This window comes from Canis lupus, chromosome 8, assembly GCF_003254725.2.
Source record: "Canis lupus dingo isolate Sandy chromosome 8, ASM325472v2, whole genome shotgun sequence".
NCBI lineage: Eukaryota > Metazoa > Chordata > Mammalia > Carnivora > Canidae > Canis > Canis lupus.
In genome coordinates this window covers 35,589,459-35,605,853 of record NC_064250.1, presented here as the reverse complement: position 1 = coordinate 35,605,853, position 16,395 = coordinate 35,589,459, and the positions used below count along the sequence as shown (strand labels likewise).

The window sequence follows — 16,395 nt, the reverse complement described above, 5'->3', positions numbered from 1 at the left end:
GTTATTTAACAATCAATAGTTAAAATTATTTCTTTAATTTAGGAAAAATTCAATGAAATTATTCTTCCAGTAAAAAACTTTAAAGACATATTTATGATTATAATATTGTTTTAGTGATTTCTAGATTCATGCTAGCTGATTTGTTTCTGAATAATTATTTTTAAAGTTTTTAAATAACTATGAAATTTATAGCATGCTTTTTGTGCATAAGTTTTGGTTAAAATGTTTTTGACAGTTTTAGAAATTCTTTAAAAATGATTATGTTTTAAAAACAAGAGTTTGGTATATCGAAAAGAGGACTTTATCAGGAAAAGTGTGCTTTAGTTGTGACACCAGTAAGTAATTTAATAATATTAGGCAGATCTGTTAAATTTTCTGGAGCTCAATTTCACTGTCTGCAAAATGATTTTAAACTATAATACATAAATATCTCTCCTAGCTTTAAAATATATTAATTTTTTACTTACTAAATATTTAATGTAATTCACTTTTAGAATTTTTGAAAAAGATGAACAACATATACTTATATTGAATAAAGCCCCTCAAAACAGTCAATTATTTCTTCCATATGAATCTCAGAAATTAGTCAGACCAATGAAGATGCATTCTTCAGAACCAGAAGTTATAGGTACAGTATCTGTTCATTATTTAAAAGCTTAATTTTCTCTGCAAACACATAGAAGAAGAAATAGAAGCAATTTTTGTTATCATGTGGTGTAGGCAAGAACAAACAATACTAGAGACTGGTAGACTCAAGAAAGTACCAGTTTGATTCTTTCTGAGAGCAAACAAGTTATACGGTCTATAGCAAAGTTTTTTCTCTAAAAAAAAAAATCACTCAGAAGATAATAAAGTATTCTTGTCTGGTTGCACAGCTGTCAGAAGAGGATGAATAATAATAAATTTTTCATTTGAGAAGTTGTGTTATCAGTATGTATAATTAAAGTGGGTAGCAGACTTGTGTTAATGGTATTTGTGACTTAGTCACTAAGATATTTGAATCATGTTTCATTCAGTGGATCCACAGATTAGATTAACTACATTGTAGTAGATTAACTGCATTAGCTGTTCTTTTTCTTCTAGTCATTTTTGGTTCCTTATTATAAAGATGTAATTTTGTAAGCTGGCTTTCATTTTACATTCATGCTTATTGTAATAACTGGTATATATATAGTGAGGAATTAAAAGTTATGTAGGAATTTCACATTTCTATATTTTAATTTAAATATTCATGTAACTTGATTTTTTAAATTATAAGGGTAGGTTGAATGTTGGGCATAAATATTGATTCTGTCTCTGGAATTCATTTGAAGTTGTACAATTTAATAACCTAGATAAAAAAGAAGAAAGTTCTGTGAAGCAGGCAAAGCTTGCCAATATTGATTTTAGACAGAAAGAAAACAAGATGCAGGTAGGCATTTTCTTTTTTCATAGTATAAATTAAATATTTGCTTGCATTAAATGAGATAGGCAATGTACTGCATTTAGAACATGGGTTTGTGTGTGTGTGTGTTATAAATATATTAACTCAGCTGATACTACAACCTCAAGGTCTAAAAATCTTAAAAAGAATGTCAATATGGCAGTCTGAACATAGACTGTGACCTTCTCACTCTTAAAAATACAAAAGATATTTTACAATACCAAGCCCTGGGGAGCTGACTGACTAGAATTTGTCTTAGGTTATGATCTCAGGGTTATGAGGTTGAGCCCTGAATTCAGCACCACACTGGGTGTGGAGCCTTTCTCTCCTTCTGCCGTGGCCTCTCCCTTGCATGTTCTCTCTCACTCTTTCTCTCAGAAAAACAAAAAACAAAAACCAACAACAAAAAAAGCCCCAACCAAACAAACCAAGCTGTGTTCCTGGTAGACCAAAAACATATTTCTGAAGGAGGAAAACAGGATTGGATTGAAGAGGGAAATTGTGGCCCAGGATTTTCATACAATATTCTTGCAGAAGGTATAGCTGAGGGGACAATGAATAGGTAATTGATTGGGTTACTTCAGTGGAAGTTAGTTAAAACCTGTTCATCTCATATCCCCTATGCCTTTGGGCAGTCATCAGCAAGGGGATGACTGTCTCCAGGTGGAAGCAGTAAGTATAGGAGCTTGGGTTAGAGCAATAGATGGTACCTTAGGGGATTCTTGATGCTTATGGAAAACAAGGAACATACCACACAGAAAGCTAGCTTCTGGTGTGGCACATCTGAAAATTCTCCCTGAAAATAATCCTGAGGGAAATTTTCATTTTTTTTTTTTTTTTTTCAATTTTTATTTATTTATGATAGTCACAGAGAGAGAGAGAGAGAGAGAGAGAGAGAGGCAGAGACACAGGCCGAGGGAGAAGCAGGCTCCATGCACTGGGAGCCCGATGTGGGATTCGATCCTGGGTCTCCAGGATCGCGCCCTGGGCCAAAGGCAGGCGCCAAACCGCTGCGCCACCCAGGGATCCCCTGAGGGAAATTTTCAATGGAAAATATGATTGCCTTTCATTAATTCATAATTAATATATACAGATAGAGATGTACTGGTAACCAAAGTAATTAGTGAAACTTACTAATTCTCAATATGTATTAATGACAAAAAATATAAAAATCTGGTATTTAAATTTCACACAAGATCAATATGGAATGAAGGTGGGAAGATAAATGAAGGAAACAAAAGTTTACCCAAGTTTTTTTGTTTTTTTGTTTGGGGATGGAGGTAGAAGAAATAAATACTGATTCACTTATATATTTTTAGAAAAATGTGAATTCATGCATGTGTATTAAACATGTAAAGGTAACCAACATAAGAGAAGTAGAGTGTGTAAGTTTTAAAATAGTAGAAGAAAAAAGATAAAACAAAAACTTAGTCTAACCAAAGACAGGAATGGGAGAGTGGATAGAATAGCTAGAACAGGGCAGCCCAGGTGGCTCAGCGGTTGGCACCGTCTTTGACCGGGGATGTGATCGTGGGGCCCCGGGATTGAGTCCCATGTCGGGCTCCCTGCGTGGAGCCTGCTTGTCCCTCTGCCTGTGCCTCTGTGTCTCTGCCTCTCTCTCTCTCTGTGTGTGTCTCTCTTGAGTGAATAAATAAAATCTTTAAAAAAAATAGAACACATTATAAATAGAAAATAAATAAGATGTCATAAATAGTTCCAAACAAATCAATAATCAGAAATACGACAGAGTGTGCTTCTGTGGGATATATACAAATACAGCCATATACTTTTTTTCTCTTCCAAGTTTTTAAATTCTAGTTACTAAACAGAGTGTAATATTAGTTTCAGGTATAGGATTTAGTGATTCATCACTTACATACAACATCTAGTGCTCATCACAGTAAGTGCCCTCCTTAATACCCATCACCCATTTAACCCATTCCCCCTTCCTACCTCCCCTCCAGCAACCCTTGGTTTGTTCTCTATAATTAAAAGTCTGTTTTATGTTTTGCCTGTTTTTTTTCCCCCACAGTGTTCATCTGTCTTGTTTCTTAAATTCTACATATGAGTGAAATCATATGGTATTTATCTTTTTTCTATTTCACTTAGCATAATGCTCTCTAGCTCCATTCATACCATTGCAAATTTTCATTATTTAATTATTTTTTATGGGTGAATAATATTCCAGTGTGTGTGTTTGAAATCTGTGTTTTCCTCTTTTCTCCCATACTTGCCTTATTCGTCTGTCACACACACACATACACACCTTTCAGAACACACTAGAATTGGGACACCTGGGTGGCTCAGTGGTTGAACATCTGCCTTTGGCTCAGGTCATGATCCCAGGGCCCTGGGATCAAGTCCTGCATCGAGTTCCCCACACAGAACCTGCTTCTCCGTGTGCCTGTGTCTCTGCCTCTCTCTCTGTGTCTCTCAAGAGTAAATAAATAAAATCTTTAAAAAAAAACCACACACATCAGAATCAGTTTTCAGGTGCATTCTACCAAACCTTTAAGGACTAAATCAGAGTTTCTAAACTGTTATACTATTCACATTTTAGGCCAGAAAATCCTTTGTTATAAGGTCATCCTGTGACCTCCTAGGGGCCAGTAGCACCTCACTCCTAAAAAAAAAACAATAGAAAATGTCTCCAGACATTGTCAGATGTTCTCTGAGAGGCAAAATTGCCAGTTAAGGTCAATTTTTTTATATAAGCAATTCTAGAGTATAGAAGAAGTTGGAAACTATCCAACAAATTATGCATGGCTAATCCATTAGGTAGCAATGATAAAGGTAGTGAAAGAAAAAAATTATACATCAGTCTCAAGAATGAACATACATGTAGAACTCCAAAAAATTAAAAAAAAAGAACTCCAAAAAATTATAAGCAAAACTAATTTGGCAATGTAACATTAAAAAATAATATAACTAAAACTTGGTTTTCCCAAGAATTGCAATGATGGCATTAGAAAAGTCCGTCAGTCATATTGACAGTACATTAGCAGAATACATGATTTTAAATAAAGATTTAGAATAAAAGATCTTTTTAAACATTGTAAGGAAAACTCCTATTCTTAGATATCAAGATGTTTATCATAAAATTCATTTTAAAATGTACATCTCAGTGGTTTTTAGTGTATTCATGAGGTAGTGTAAACATCACCAGTCTTTTTTTTTTTTCACATCACTGTCTTAATTCCAGAACATTTTCATCATCCCAGTTTTTTTTGTTTTTTTAAGGAAGGAGAGAGAACAAGCGAACCAGGGTGGGAGGGGAGGGGCAAAGAGAGAGGAAGAGAAAGAATCTTAAGTAGGTTTCACTCCCAGTGCAGAGCCCACTGTGGGGCTTAGTCACAAAAACCTGAGCCAAAATCAAGAATTGGTGGTTTCACTGACTGAGCCACCAAGGGAGCCCCATCCCAGAACACTTGTAAACATTATCAAAATGCAGTGTTTATAACAGTGTGGTATAAGTAAAGACAAATTGATCAATGTACTACATCAAAATAAAAAACTTCTATGTGACAAAAGACACCAACAAAGTTAAAGACAATGACAGAATGGACAGGAGATTGTATGCAGAATCTATAATATGTAAAGAAATACATAATGCTTACAAATTAATTTTTTAAATAGGCAAAAGATAAGATAGTTTACAGAAAAAGTGTCACGAAACATAAGAAGGTGCTTGAGCTCAGGGGTGCAGAGAAATGCATATTAAAGCAATGACATTCTGGATCAGATTTGCATACACTACAACATTTGATAATATCTAGTAAAGTCAGCAATAATGGGAATGTAATTTGGTGTAATTACTTTGGAAGACTGTTTCATAGGTACTTATTACAATAAAAATGGAAATATTCAGCAGTTTTAGTTATTGGCATCTAATCTAAACGACGACTAAATTTGTACTAATACCTGTACCAGGAAACCCATACACAATGTATGTTTTTTAAAACATACATCAAAACAGTAATAACACTTACTCTTTAAGGGACAATGCAAAGTCTTTTCCTATGATCTAAAAGCACAACAAAATGACAGAATTAAGACCAGTGGTGGTTATAGCAAAAATAAATGGGTAAACTTTCATATTAAAATAAAAATATTTTTATGTTGAGTCAAATAAGAAAAATCCAGAACTCTTCAAAATGAGTAACTGACAGAGAATGAATAACTTGAAACAGACAATACAAACATTAGAAAAACAGTGGCTTAGATATTAATATTAAATGAAATTTAATTAAAGTTAAAAATTAAATAATACCTTTTTCATACATATTTTTTAAAAATTCAGGTTTTAATCTTTTAACCTATTTTGCTTTTTTTGTGTTCAATTTAAGAGGTTGTAGAGAATAGATACAGAAATCATTTGAGAAAACGTTAAGATTGACTTGATTAGTCATAAATATGGGATAAAAATTTTAAGTTTACCTTAAATGTAGAAATACTACCAAGCATAGTTGTTATATGTGTCCAAAACCTCAAATTCCGTAGGAGTCTTAAACTTTGTTTCCCAGTATTTGACAATATTTTATATGTAGTGGTTTCAGTTAATGTGTATAGTTGCTGTTCATATTGATAATGATGAGGAGGAGAATGACAGTATTCTTGGAGGATCCTCAGTCACTATGGCAAACAAAAGATTTGTTTTCTGTGTAGCCAGTCCTAATGTTTAATTTCTTTTGTTTAGGTACTTAATGACTCTACTCTGAATATCCATTCAAAATGCTCAAATTCTGTGGCTATTAAAAATTCACAAAATATGATGCATTTCAGGTAACTTTCAAAAGTAGGAAGATGCTTTGATTTCTGAAATAATTTATCATCAACTCAGCAAATAATATAAAAATTTTATTTATTGTATTTTAGATTGTTAACTCCACAGAAACAATCAGCTTGCAGTCAGTGGTTTGAAAAAGGAGATGCAGGTATTTGCTGTTTATGTTTTTCCTAAGTGGAAGTAACAAATTATATCCAGTTTTTATACTATTCAGATACATTGTGGATTATTTGCATATCTGGTTAAATGACATGCATGCCTGGTTTTAAAAACATTTTTCACTAAATATAAAACATACCATTTCATTGTAAAAGACTTGGAAAACAGAGAAAAATACAAAATAAACAAATATAACCATCATCCAGTTATAACTAACACCGTTCATATTGGTATATATCCTCATCCTTTTTTCCTATGTATATGTGTTTTTTTATTTCTTCCCCCAAATTTGAAACATACTATGTATATCATTTTGTAACCTTTTCTTTCTACTTGATATACTGTTGAGGGTATTTTTCTACGCCATTAAATAGATTTTATTTTTAATGACTGTATCATACACCATTGTAAGGATGTGCTATAATTTATTTAGCCATTCTCTCAAAATACTGAATTATTTTTATATCAAATTATTATACTTAGCCATTCTCTTTTAAAATATTAAATATTTTATTGTTTTCAGGTTGGGGTTTTTTTTTTGCTATGATGAATAATGCTACTATATTCTTTAACATAAATCTTTTTATCTTGGATTATTTTCTTTGAATAAAATCATAGGCCACAGGATATGTATATATATATGGATATGGATATACAGATATATGTATGTATATATGACTTTATTATCCTAGAATCAACTAGGTGTTGGAAATTTTTAAGGGTATCATATCCTTGAAAAAACTCCTTCATGTCTTTATGTATATATATAATATAATGTGTAACATAAGACATCTCATATGTACATATACATATATGCGTATATTGGTAATCCAGTAATGAATAACAGTTATTCCACTATGTATATATTAAGCCATATAAAAAGTTTTCACTTATTACTTCTGAAGCATGTGGATTACATACTTTTATTTTGAAGTTTTTATAATGGCTAATTCTGTTGAATTAGTAGTAAAAAAAAATCTCCCAACAAGTAAAAGTCCAGGGCCAGATGGCTTCACAGGCAAATTTTACCAAACATTTAAAGGAGAGTTAATACGTATTTTCTCAAACTATTCCAAAAGATAGAAAAGGAAGGAAAACTTCAAAATTCATTTTATGAGGCCAGCATTACTCTGATACCAAAACCAGATAAAGACTCCACTGAAAAAGAAAACTACAGGCCAATATCTCTGATGTACATGGATGCAAAAATTCTCAAAAAATACTAGCAAACCCATTTCATGATTGGATTGTTTGTTTCTTTGGTGTTGAGTTTAAGAAGTTCTTTATAGATCTTGGAAACTAGCCCTTTATCTGATATGTCATTTGCAAATATCTTCTCCCATTCTGTAGGTTGTCTTTGAGTTTTGTTGACCGTATCCTTTGCTGTGCAAAAGCTTCTTATCTTGATGAAGTCCCAATAGTTCATTTTTGCTTTTGTTTCTTTTGCCTTCGTGGATGTATCTTGCAAGAAGTTACTATGGCCGAGTTCAAAAAGGGTGTTGCCTGTGTTCTTCTCTAGGATTTTGATGGAATCTTGTCTCACATTTAGATCTTTCATCCATTTTGAGTTTATCTTTGTGTATGGTGAAAGAGAGTGGTCTAGTTTCATTCTTCTGCATGTGGATGTCCAATTTTCCCAGCACCATTTATTGAAGAGACTGTCTTTCTTCCAGTGGATAGTCTTTCCTCCTTTATCGAATATTAGTTGCCCATAAAGTTCAGGGTCCAATTCTGGATTCTCTATTCTGTTCCACTGATCTATGTGTCTGTTTTTGTGCCAGTACCACACTGTCTTGATGACCACAGCTTTGTAGTACAACCTGAAATCTGGCATTGTGATGCCCCCAGATATGGTTTTCTTTTTTAAAATTCCCCTGGCTATTCGGGGTCTTTTCTGATTCCACACAAATCTTAAAATAATTTGTTCTAACTCTCTGAAGAAAGTCCATGGTATTTTGATAGGGATTGCATTAAACGTGTATATTGCCCTGGGTAACATTGACATTTTCACAATATTAATTCTGCCAATCCATGAGCATGGAATATTTTTCCATCTCTTTGTGTCTTCCTCAATTTCTTTCAGAAGTGTTCTATAGTTTTGAGGGTATAGATCCTTTACATCTTTGGTTAGGTTTATTCCTAGGTATCTTATGCTTTTGGGTGCAATTGTAAATGGGATTGACTCCTTAATTTCTCTTTCTTCAGTCTCATTGTTAGTGTATAGAAATGCCACTGACTTCTGGGCATTGATTTTATATCCTGCCACGCTACCGAATTGCTGTATGAGTTCTAGCAATCTTGGGGTGGAGACTTTTGGGTTTTCTATGTAGAGTATCATGTCATCGGCGAAGAGGGAGAGTTTGACTTCTTCTTTGCCAATTTGAATGCCTTTAATGTCTTTTTGTTGTCTGATTGCTGAGGCTAGGACTTCCAGTACTATGTTGAACAGCAGTGGTGAGAGTGGACATCCCTGTCTTGTTCCTGATCTTAGGGGAAAGGCTCCCAGTGCTTCCCCATTGAGAATGATATTTGCTGTGGGCAAAGAAACAAACAATCCAATCATGAAATGGGCAAAAGACATGAACAGAAATCTCACAGAGGAAGACATAGACATGGCCAACATGCATATGAGAAAATGCTCTGCATCCCTTGCCATCAGGGAAATACAAATCAAAACCACAATGAGATACCACCTCACACCAGTGAGAATGGGGAAAATTAACAAGGCAGGAAACAACAAATGTTGGAGAGGATGCGGAGAAAAGGGAACCCTCATACACTGTTGGTGGGAATGTGAACTGGTGCAGCCACTCTGGAAAACTGTGTGGAGATTCCTCAAACAGTTAAAAATATACCTGCCCTACGACCCAGCAATTGCACTGTTGGGGATTTACCCCAAAGATACAAATGCAATGAAACGCCAGGACACCTGCACCCCGATGTTTATAGCAGCAATGGCCACGATAGCCAAACTGTGGAAGGAGCCTCGGTGTCCAACGAAAGATGAATGGATAAAGAAGATGTGGTTTATGTATACAATGGAATATTACTCAGCTATTAGAAATGACAAATACCCACCATTTGCTTCAACGTGGATGGAACTGGAGGGTATTATGCTGAGTGAAGTAAGTCAGTCGGAGAAGGACAAACATTATATGTTCTCATTCATTTGGGGAATATAAATAATAGTGAAAGGGAATATAAGGGAAGGGAGAAGAAATGTGTGGGAAATATCAGAAAGGGAGACAGAACGTAAAGACTGCTAACTCTGGGAAACGAACTAGGGGTGGTAGAAGGGGAGGAGGGCGGGGGGTGGGAGTGAATGGGTGACGGGCACTGGGGGTTATTCTGTATGTTAGTAAATTGAACACCAATAAAAAATAAATTAAAAAAAATACTAGCAAACCAAATCCAGCAGTACATTAAAAGAACCATTCACCACTATCAAGTGGGATTTATTTCTGAGTTGCAAGGGTGGTTGAATATTCACAAATCAATCAAAGTGATACATCACATTAATAAAAGAAAGGTAAGAACCATACGATTTCAATAGATGCAGAAAAAGCAGTTGACAAAGTACAACATCCATTCATGATAAAAACCCTTAACAAAATGGATTTAGAGGGAACATACCTCAACATAATAAAGTCCATATACAAAAAACCCACAGCTAAAATCATCCTTAAAGGGGAAAAGCAGAGCCTTTTCTCTATGGTCAGAAACAAGACAGGGATGTCTACTCTCATCAGTTTTATTCAACATAATACTGCAAGTCCTAGCCACAGCAGTCAGACAACAAAAAGAAATAAAAGGCAGCCAAATCAGCAGGGGAGAAGTAAAATTTTCATGATTTGCAGATGACATGATATTCTATATAGAAAACCTGAAAGACTCCACCAAAAAACTGCTAGAACTGATAACATGAATTCAGTAGAGTCATAGAATGTAAAATCAACATACAGAAATCTGTTTCATTTCTATATGCTAATAATGAAGCAGCAGAAGGAGTAATTAAGGAATCAATCCTATTTATAATTGTGCCCAAACTGTAAGATACCTAGGAATAAACCTAACTAAAGAGGTGAAAGACTTGTATTCTGAAAACTGTAAAACACTGATAAAGAAATTGAAGATGACACAAGGAAATGGAAAAACATTCCATGCTCATGGATTGGAAGAACAAATACTGTTAAAGTGTGTACATTACCCAAAGCAATCCATATACATATGATGCGATCTTTATCAAAATACCACCAGCATTTTTCACAGAGCTAGAACAAATAATCCAAAATTTGTATGGAACCACAAAAAACCCTGAATAGCCAAAGCAACCTTGAAAAGCAAAGCTGGAGGCATCACAATTCCAGATTTCAGCTTATATTACAAAGCTGTAGTGATCAAGACGGTAGGTACTAGCACAAAAACAGACATGTAGGTCAGTGGAACAGAGTAGAAAACCCAGAAATGAACCCACAGTTAAATGGTCAATTAATCTTTGTCAATGCAGGAAAGAATATCCAATGGAAAGAAGACAGTTTCTTCAACAAAAGGTGTTAGGAAAACTAGACAGCCGTATGCAAAAGAATGAACTGGACTATTTTCTTAAACCATACATAAAAATAAATTCAAGATGAATGAAAGAGCTAAATGTGAGATAGTAAACCATTAAAATCCTAGAGGATAACAGTAACCTCTGACATTGGCCATAGCAACTTCTTACTAGATACATCTCCTGAGGCAAGGGAAACAAAAGCAAAAATGAAGTCTTGGGACCTCACCAAAATAAAAAGTTTTTGAAGGAAACAAAATCAACAAAACTGGTATCTGATGGTTACCAGAGAAGAGGGAGGTGGGGGGATTGGTTAAATAGGTGATGGGAATTAAGGCATGCACTTTTGATGAGGAACAGATGTTGTTTGTAAATGTTGAATCACTAAATTGCACACCTGAAACTAATATTACACTGTGTTAACTAACTGGAGTTCAAATAAAAACTTAAAAAATAAGGGGCACCTGGGTGGCTCAGTTGGTTAAGTGTCTACTTGTGGCTCAGGTCATGATCCCAGGACCCTGGGATGGAGCCCACATCGGGTTCCCTGCTCCAAGGAGAGCCTGCTTCTCCCTCTCCCTCTGCCTGCTGCTCCCCTTACTTGTGTTCTCTCTCTCTCTAAATAAATAAATAAAATCTTTAAAAAAACTGGCTCATTTTGGCAGTAGAAAATTCTGTAAATGTATATTCAGAATGGTCTTAAACTATTTCTATTTCTCTCACTCTCAATATAATATTCAACCAGTATAATGTGCTTGTTCCATGTAGATGGATTTTTTTCCTGCTGTCTTCTGGAATAATTATATCTTACCTGCCCCAAGTGATTTGTTCCACCTGTTCATAATCCTCTGTATATACTAAGCTGATAAAATGTCAAAGGAGGAATGGCTGTTTTCTAGGAACAGTGCACCCCTAATACAGATAAGTGGGGAAATGCATAGTCTAGCTACCATTCAACATATATGGTAAGGCTTCATACCCAAAAGGGCGAGTAATTATATGAGGAGAAAAAAAGGACTCTTCAACAATCTCCAAGTCTGTTTTTTGAGGAAGTTAATATGTGGTAAAAATAATAGTTGTGACTTAAATGCAACAGGCAAAACTACAAAGCTTTCAGATGATCAAATAGAAAAACATCTATTCTAGGTAGGAAAGAATTTGCTAAATAAGAATTTAAAAAAAAATTAAAAAGCCCAATCATAAATGAAAGGTTGATAAATTTGGCTATATAAAACTTAAGAATTTCTGTTCATCAAAAGACATTATAAAAAGCATGGAAGATGAAGATATATTTTCAACACATAAACCTGTCAAAGAACTGGTTTCCAAAAAAGTATAAAGAACTACAAACCAAAAAGAAAAAGCCCAATTAGAAATGTGTGCAAAATATGCAAATAGGCATTTAATATGTAGAAACTCATGGCAAATAAACACATGAAAAGATGCTCAGCAAATTAGGAAACTAAAAAATAAAACCACAGTGAATTATTACACATCCAACAGATTAACAAATTCAGAAAATCTGACAATACTAAGTATTGATAGGAATATAGGAATATAGGAACATGATAACTCTCATAGCTATTGGGAGGAACTCTCGTTTATAAATGACTATATGTTGAGACTGTATCTAAATTATAATTAGAGCTAATAGTTTGGTGAAATTGAATGAGTTCCTTAGGTAACTTGGGATGACTGGGTACCACAACAAAAATTGATAGTTTGGAAACTAAGCTTTGGAGAATATTTTAAAATTTGGCAAAATGTAAGATAGACACACTTTATGCCTTGTAATTCTACTCCTAGGTATATACCTGGAGAAATGCAACTACATACATACCAGTATATATAAAGTATATATAAAGGAATGTTCATATCATTACTGTTTGCAATAGTCTCAAAGTAGAAACACCCCAAATGTCCATTTGCTGATAGAATAGATAAATGTGTTGTGTTTGTACAATGGAATACTTTACATCAATACAAGTAAGCAAACTATGTCTATATCAAACAATACAGATGAATTTCACAAGCCTATGCTGAACAAAAAAAAGCAAGACAAAGAATACCTGTGTTACTGTTTCATCATGTAACATTTCAAAACAGGAAAAAAAAACTGTATTACTTAGATGATAAAACTATATAAAGCAAATCAAGGAAATAATCTTCACAGAAGTCAGGATAGTGATGACTGCTGAGGGGGATGATATAAGGAATATGGGCCTTTTGAAGTATGTGTGATGTTCTGTTTCTTTATCTGGGTGGTGGTTACATGGGTATTCTCTATAATTTTCTTTATTAAAATGTTCATATGGGTTTTATTCTTTTATCTGTATGTATTGGGTTAAGCTGCATGAAATTGCTATTTTTGTAGGTCAAAGACAGTTAAACATTGGAAATTTCTTATTGTTCATGTGTTTTATTTACAATAAAATTGCCAAAAGCAATAATAGTTTGTTCTCGTATAACAAACAGATGCTGAGTGTGAAGTTAAAGGGACAGTAAGACAATTGAGAGAATCAAAATGTACACATGTAAGTCAAATGTTTGGTTTCTAATTCCTAAGCAAAATATTCCAATTTAAAATATTGTTTCCACTTTAATTTCAGATTAAGTTTAAGGAAGATTATATATGTGAGATATACATGTTATTAGGGTAGTAATCAAGCTCCTGTGGTGTCAAAGCTTCTATCCCTTAGATAAGTTTTAGATTAAAAAATGAAGCCACAAAAAGTTACCATGAAAATATACAAAAAGAGTTGTCACTAATATTTGACTGTATATATTGACACCACAACTAAATCACAGCTGAAGAAAACAATTTTGTTAAAATTGAATGATTTTCTAAGGCAGTTCAAGACCAGTGGTTGCCACAGAAATATCTTCAAGATATTTTTCAGTAATGGAAACCTTCAATGATAGATGTAGAAACAATGTATATTGACTTACTAAGTAGCTACCAAGGGTTAAATCAAGACTAATGACATAGTAGAATTCTGCTCAAGAAATGCAGGTAAAAAGAACATTATAAATTTTTTTGGTAGACCCAAATTTTTTCTGAAATAGGATTTAGTATAGCAAACATATTTGAGAAATCATATTCCTACCCTACAAAATGATATAAAGGAAAATTAGTATTCAAGTGCTCAACGTTTGCAGAGAGAGTAAATATAATGAATCTGTAAGGACAAAAAAGTACAAAACACAGCCAATGAGAATAAGATTGCTCAGAAGTAAATTACTTTTTCCATTTAAGGAGATATCATTCACAATTCCTGAGCCAGAGCATGATGTGGAAATTAAAAAAAAAAAAATCATTCCCAACCATTTTTCTTCATCAATTTGAGTATGTTCTGATTATCATTTACTTTTTTCAGGTAGCGGTAAGGGAGGTGGAGCTGGGAAGAAAAGAAAAATTAGAAAATTAAAAAATAATTATTTTTCCATATTTTGTACAATTATATTTTGGTATTACTTTTATCAGTTATTTTTATTTTACTTATTTTGTCTATGAAATGATAACATCATAGATTAATATGGTGTTTTCTACCTCATTTTTACGTATGTGAATTTGTTAATGTAATAACATTCTTTTTAAAAAATAACAGTTTTATAGTTTTCTGTTATTTTAAATTTTCAGGTTATATGTGCAGAACATTTTGGGAAGCCAATAGAAAATAATAGTGATGAAGTAGAAGAAAGGGCTGAGAATCTTCCACAAACTCCAGAAATTCCTATATTTTTAAGAACTCCTGAAGCTGTGAAAACACCTGAATATTTGGAGAAATTATTGTTCCCTAAAACTCCCTCTTTTGAAATGTAGGATTTTAATTAATACTTATAATTAAAGAATCTATATATATATTGAGCTAATATTATATAAATAATTGATAGGAGTAGTAAAATGTCTAGTTCCTGTAACTTTAAAAACTTTTATTATGGAATATTTCAAATACACAAAGGAGAGAGAGGCTAGCATAATGAACATCCATGTACCTATTATCCTGTTTAAACAATTAACATTTTGCCATTCTTGTTTCATAGAACCTCTTCCCCATTTTTTCTGCATGTAGCTGAAGATGGCATAAATTCTGAGTACTTATCTAGTGGGCAATACTGTATACATTTAAGATTTTCCAAAGGATAAAAAAATACAGAAAAATTAAATGTCAAGCTAAAAAGCTATAATCATGTATGGTAGATTGTGGACATTATTGAATAATGTTCCAGCTGTCATTTTTCCTTATGTTGTAGTGTGTAAAGCAAGAATTGCCACCTGTTAAGTTACCTTGGTAGGCAGAAGTATCTCTAACCCAATTATTTAACTTTGGAAACCACAGATTTGTGGTTTACAGCCAAGAGAATAGGCTGCATTTAACCTTTTTGTTAGTTTAATCCCTTTAAAACTATAAACTTTAAGATTTTTAAAAAGATCTTATTTATTTATTCATGAGAGCACACAGAGAGAGAGAGAGGCAGAGACACAGGCAGAGGGAGAAGCAGGCTCCATGCAGGGAGCCTGATGTGGGACTCAATCCCGGGTCTCCAGGATCACACCGTGGGCCGAAGGCAGGCACTAAATCGCTGAGCCACCCAGGGATCCCAAAGATTCTTTTAAAACACATGTCAAACAGATTCCTCTTCAGAAATCTCTTACCCATGTTCTACTTCTGCATTTTAAATTGCTAGTAAGAGTTTTATATATATGAAAGTCATGCTGTGGTCTCACATACAATATATTCAAAGTGGAACCCATCAAATATAAGAACTGTAAAAGGATATGGCAGCCATATGCTAAAATCTCTATTTATGAAAAAAAAAATAAAATCTCTATTTATGGATGAGAGAACTGATCTGCATCTAAATATTTTATAAATATTGCTTGGGCAGCCTGGGTGGCTCAGTGGTTTAGCACCGCCTTTGGCCCAGGGTCTGATCCTGGAGACCCAGGATCGAGTCCCACATCAGGCTCCCTGCATGGAGTCTGCTTCTCCCTCTGTCCGTGTTTCTGCCTCTACCCCCAACTCTCTTTCTGTCTCTGTCTCTGTCTCTCTCTCTGTCTCTGATGAATAAATGAATAAAGTATTTAAAAATATATTTTATAAATATTGCTCATTTAATATTCACAACTTTATGAGATGTAAATACATTATGCTTATTTTATAGAAGAGGAAACAATCCCAGGTGATACAACTTGTCAGTAATTGAGTTGAAATTCAAACTCAGGCAGCTCTATCTCCAGAATTCATGTATTTAGCCACTCTATTCTCTAATTATTTTTCCCAAATAATTTTATAGTTTAACTTCCTTATGCAATAATATATAATAGCTGACTCCTCATCAAGACTATAACCTTGTAATTGACACTCAAGATCTTGGAGACAGTATAGCCTCAAAGTTAAGAGCTTGGACTTTGAATCTGGATTGTTGAATTCAAATCCCAATTCTGGCACTTAAATTTCTTGAGAGAAAGTCATT

General features: G+C 33.7%; 1 protein-coding gene across 6 annotated transcripts in view; it reads left to right on the top strand.

Moving 5' to 3' along the window:
* C8H14orf39 (chromosome 8 C14orf39 homolog) overlaps positions 1-16,395 on the top strand; it is a 55,757-nt gene that overhangs the window by 25,988 nt on the left and 13,374 nt on the right. For all 6 annotated transcript variants that reach the window (XM_035719789.2, XM_025443243.3, XM_025443247.3 and 3 more), the window contains 6 exons: positions 495-628; positions 1,335-1,411; positions 6,120-6,205; positions 6,299-6,357; positions 13,393-13,451; positions 14,558-14,736. In XM_035719789.2, coding sequence (XP_035575682.1) covers positions 495-628; positions 1,335-1,411; positions 6,120-6,205; positions 6,299-6,357; positions 13,393-13,451; positions 14,558-14,736 — 594 coding nt within the window. The remainder of the gene's footprint in view (positions 1-494; positions 629-1,334; positions 1,412-6,119; positions 6,206-6,298; positions 6,358-13,392; positions 13,452-14,557; positions 14,737-16,395) is intronic.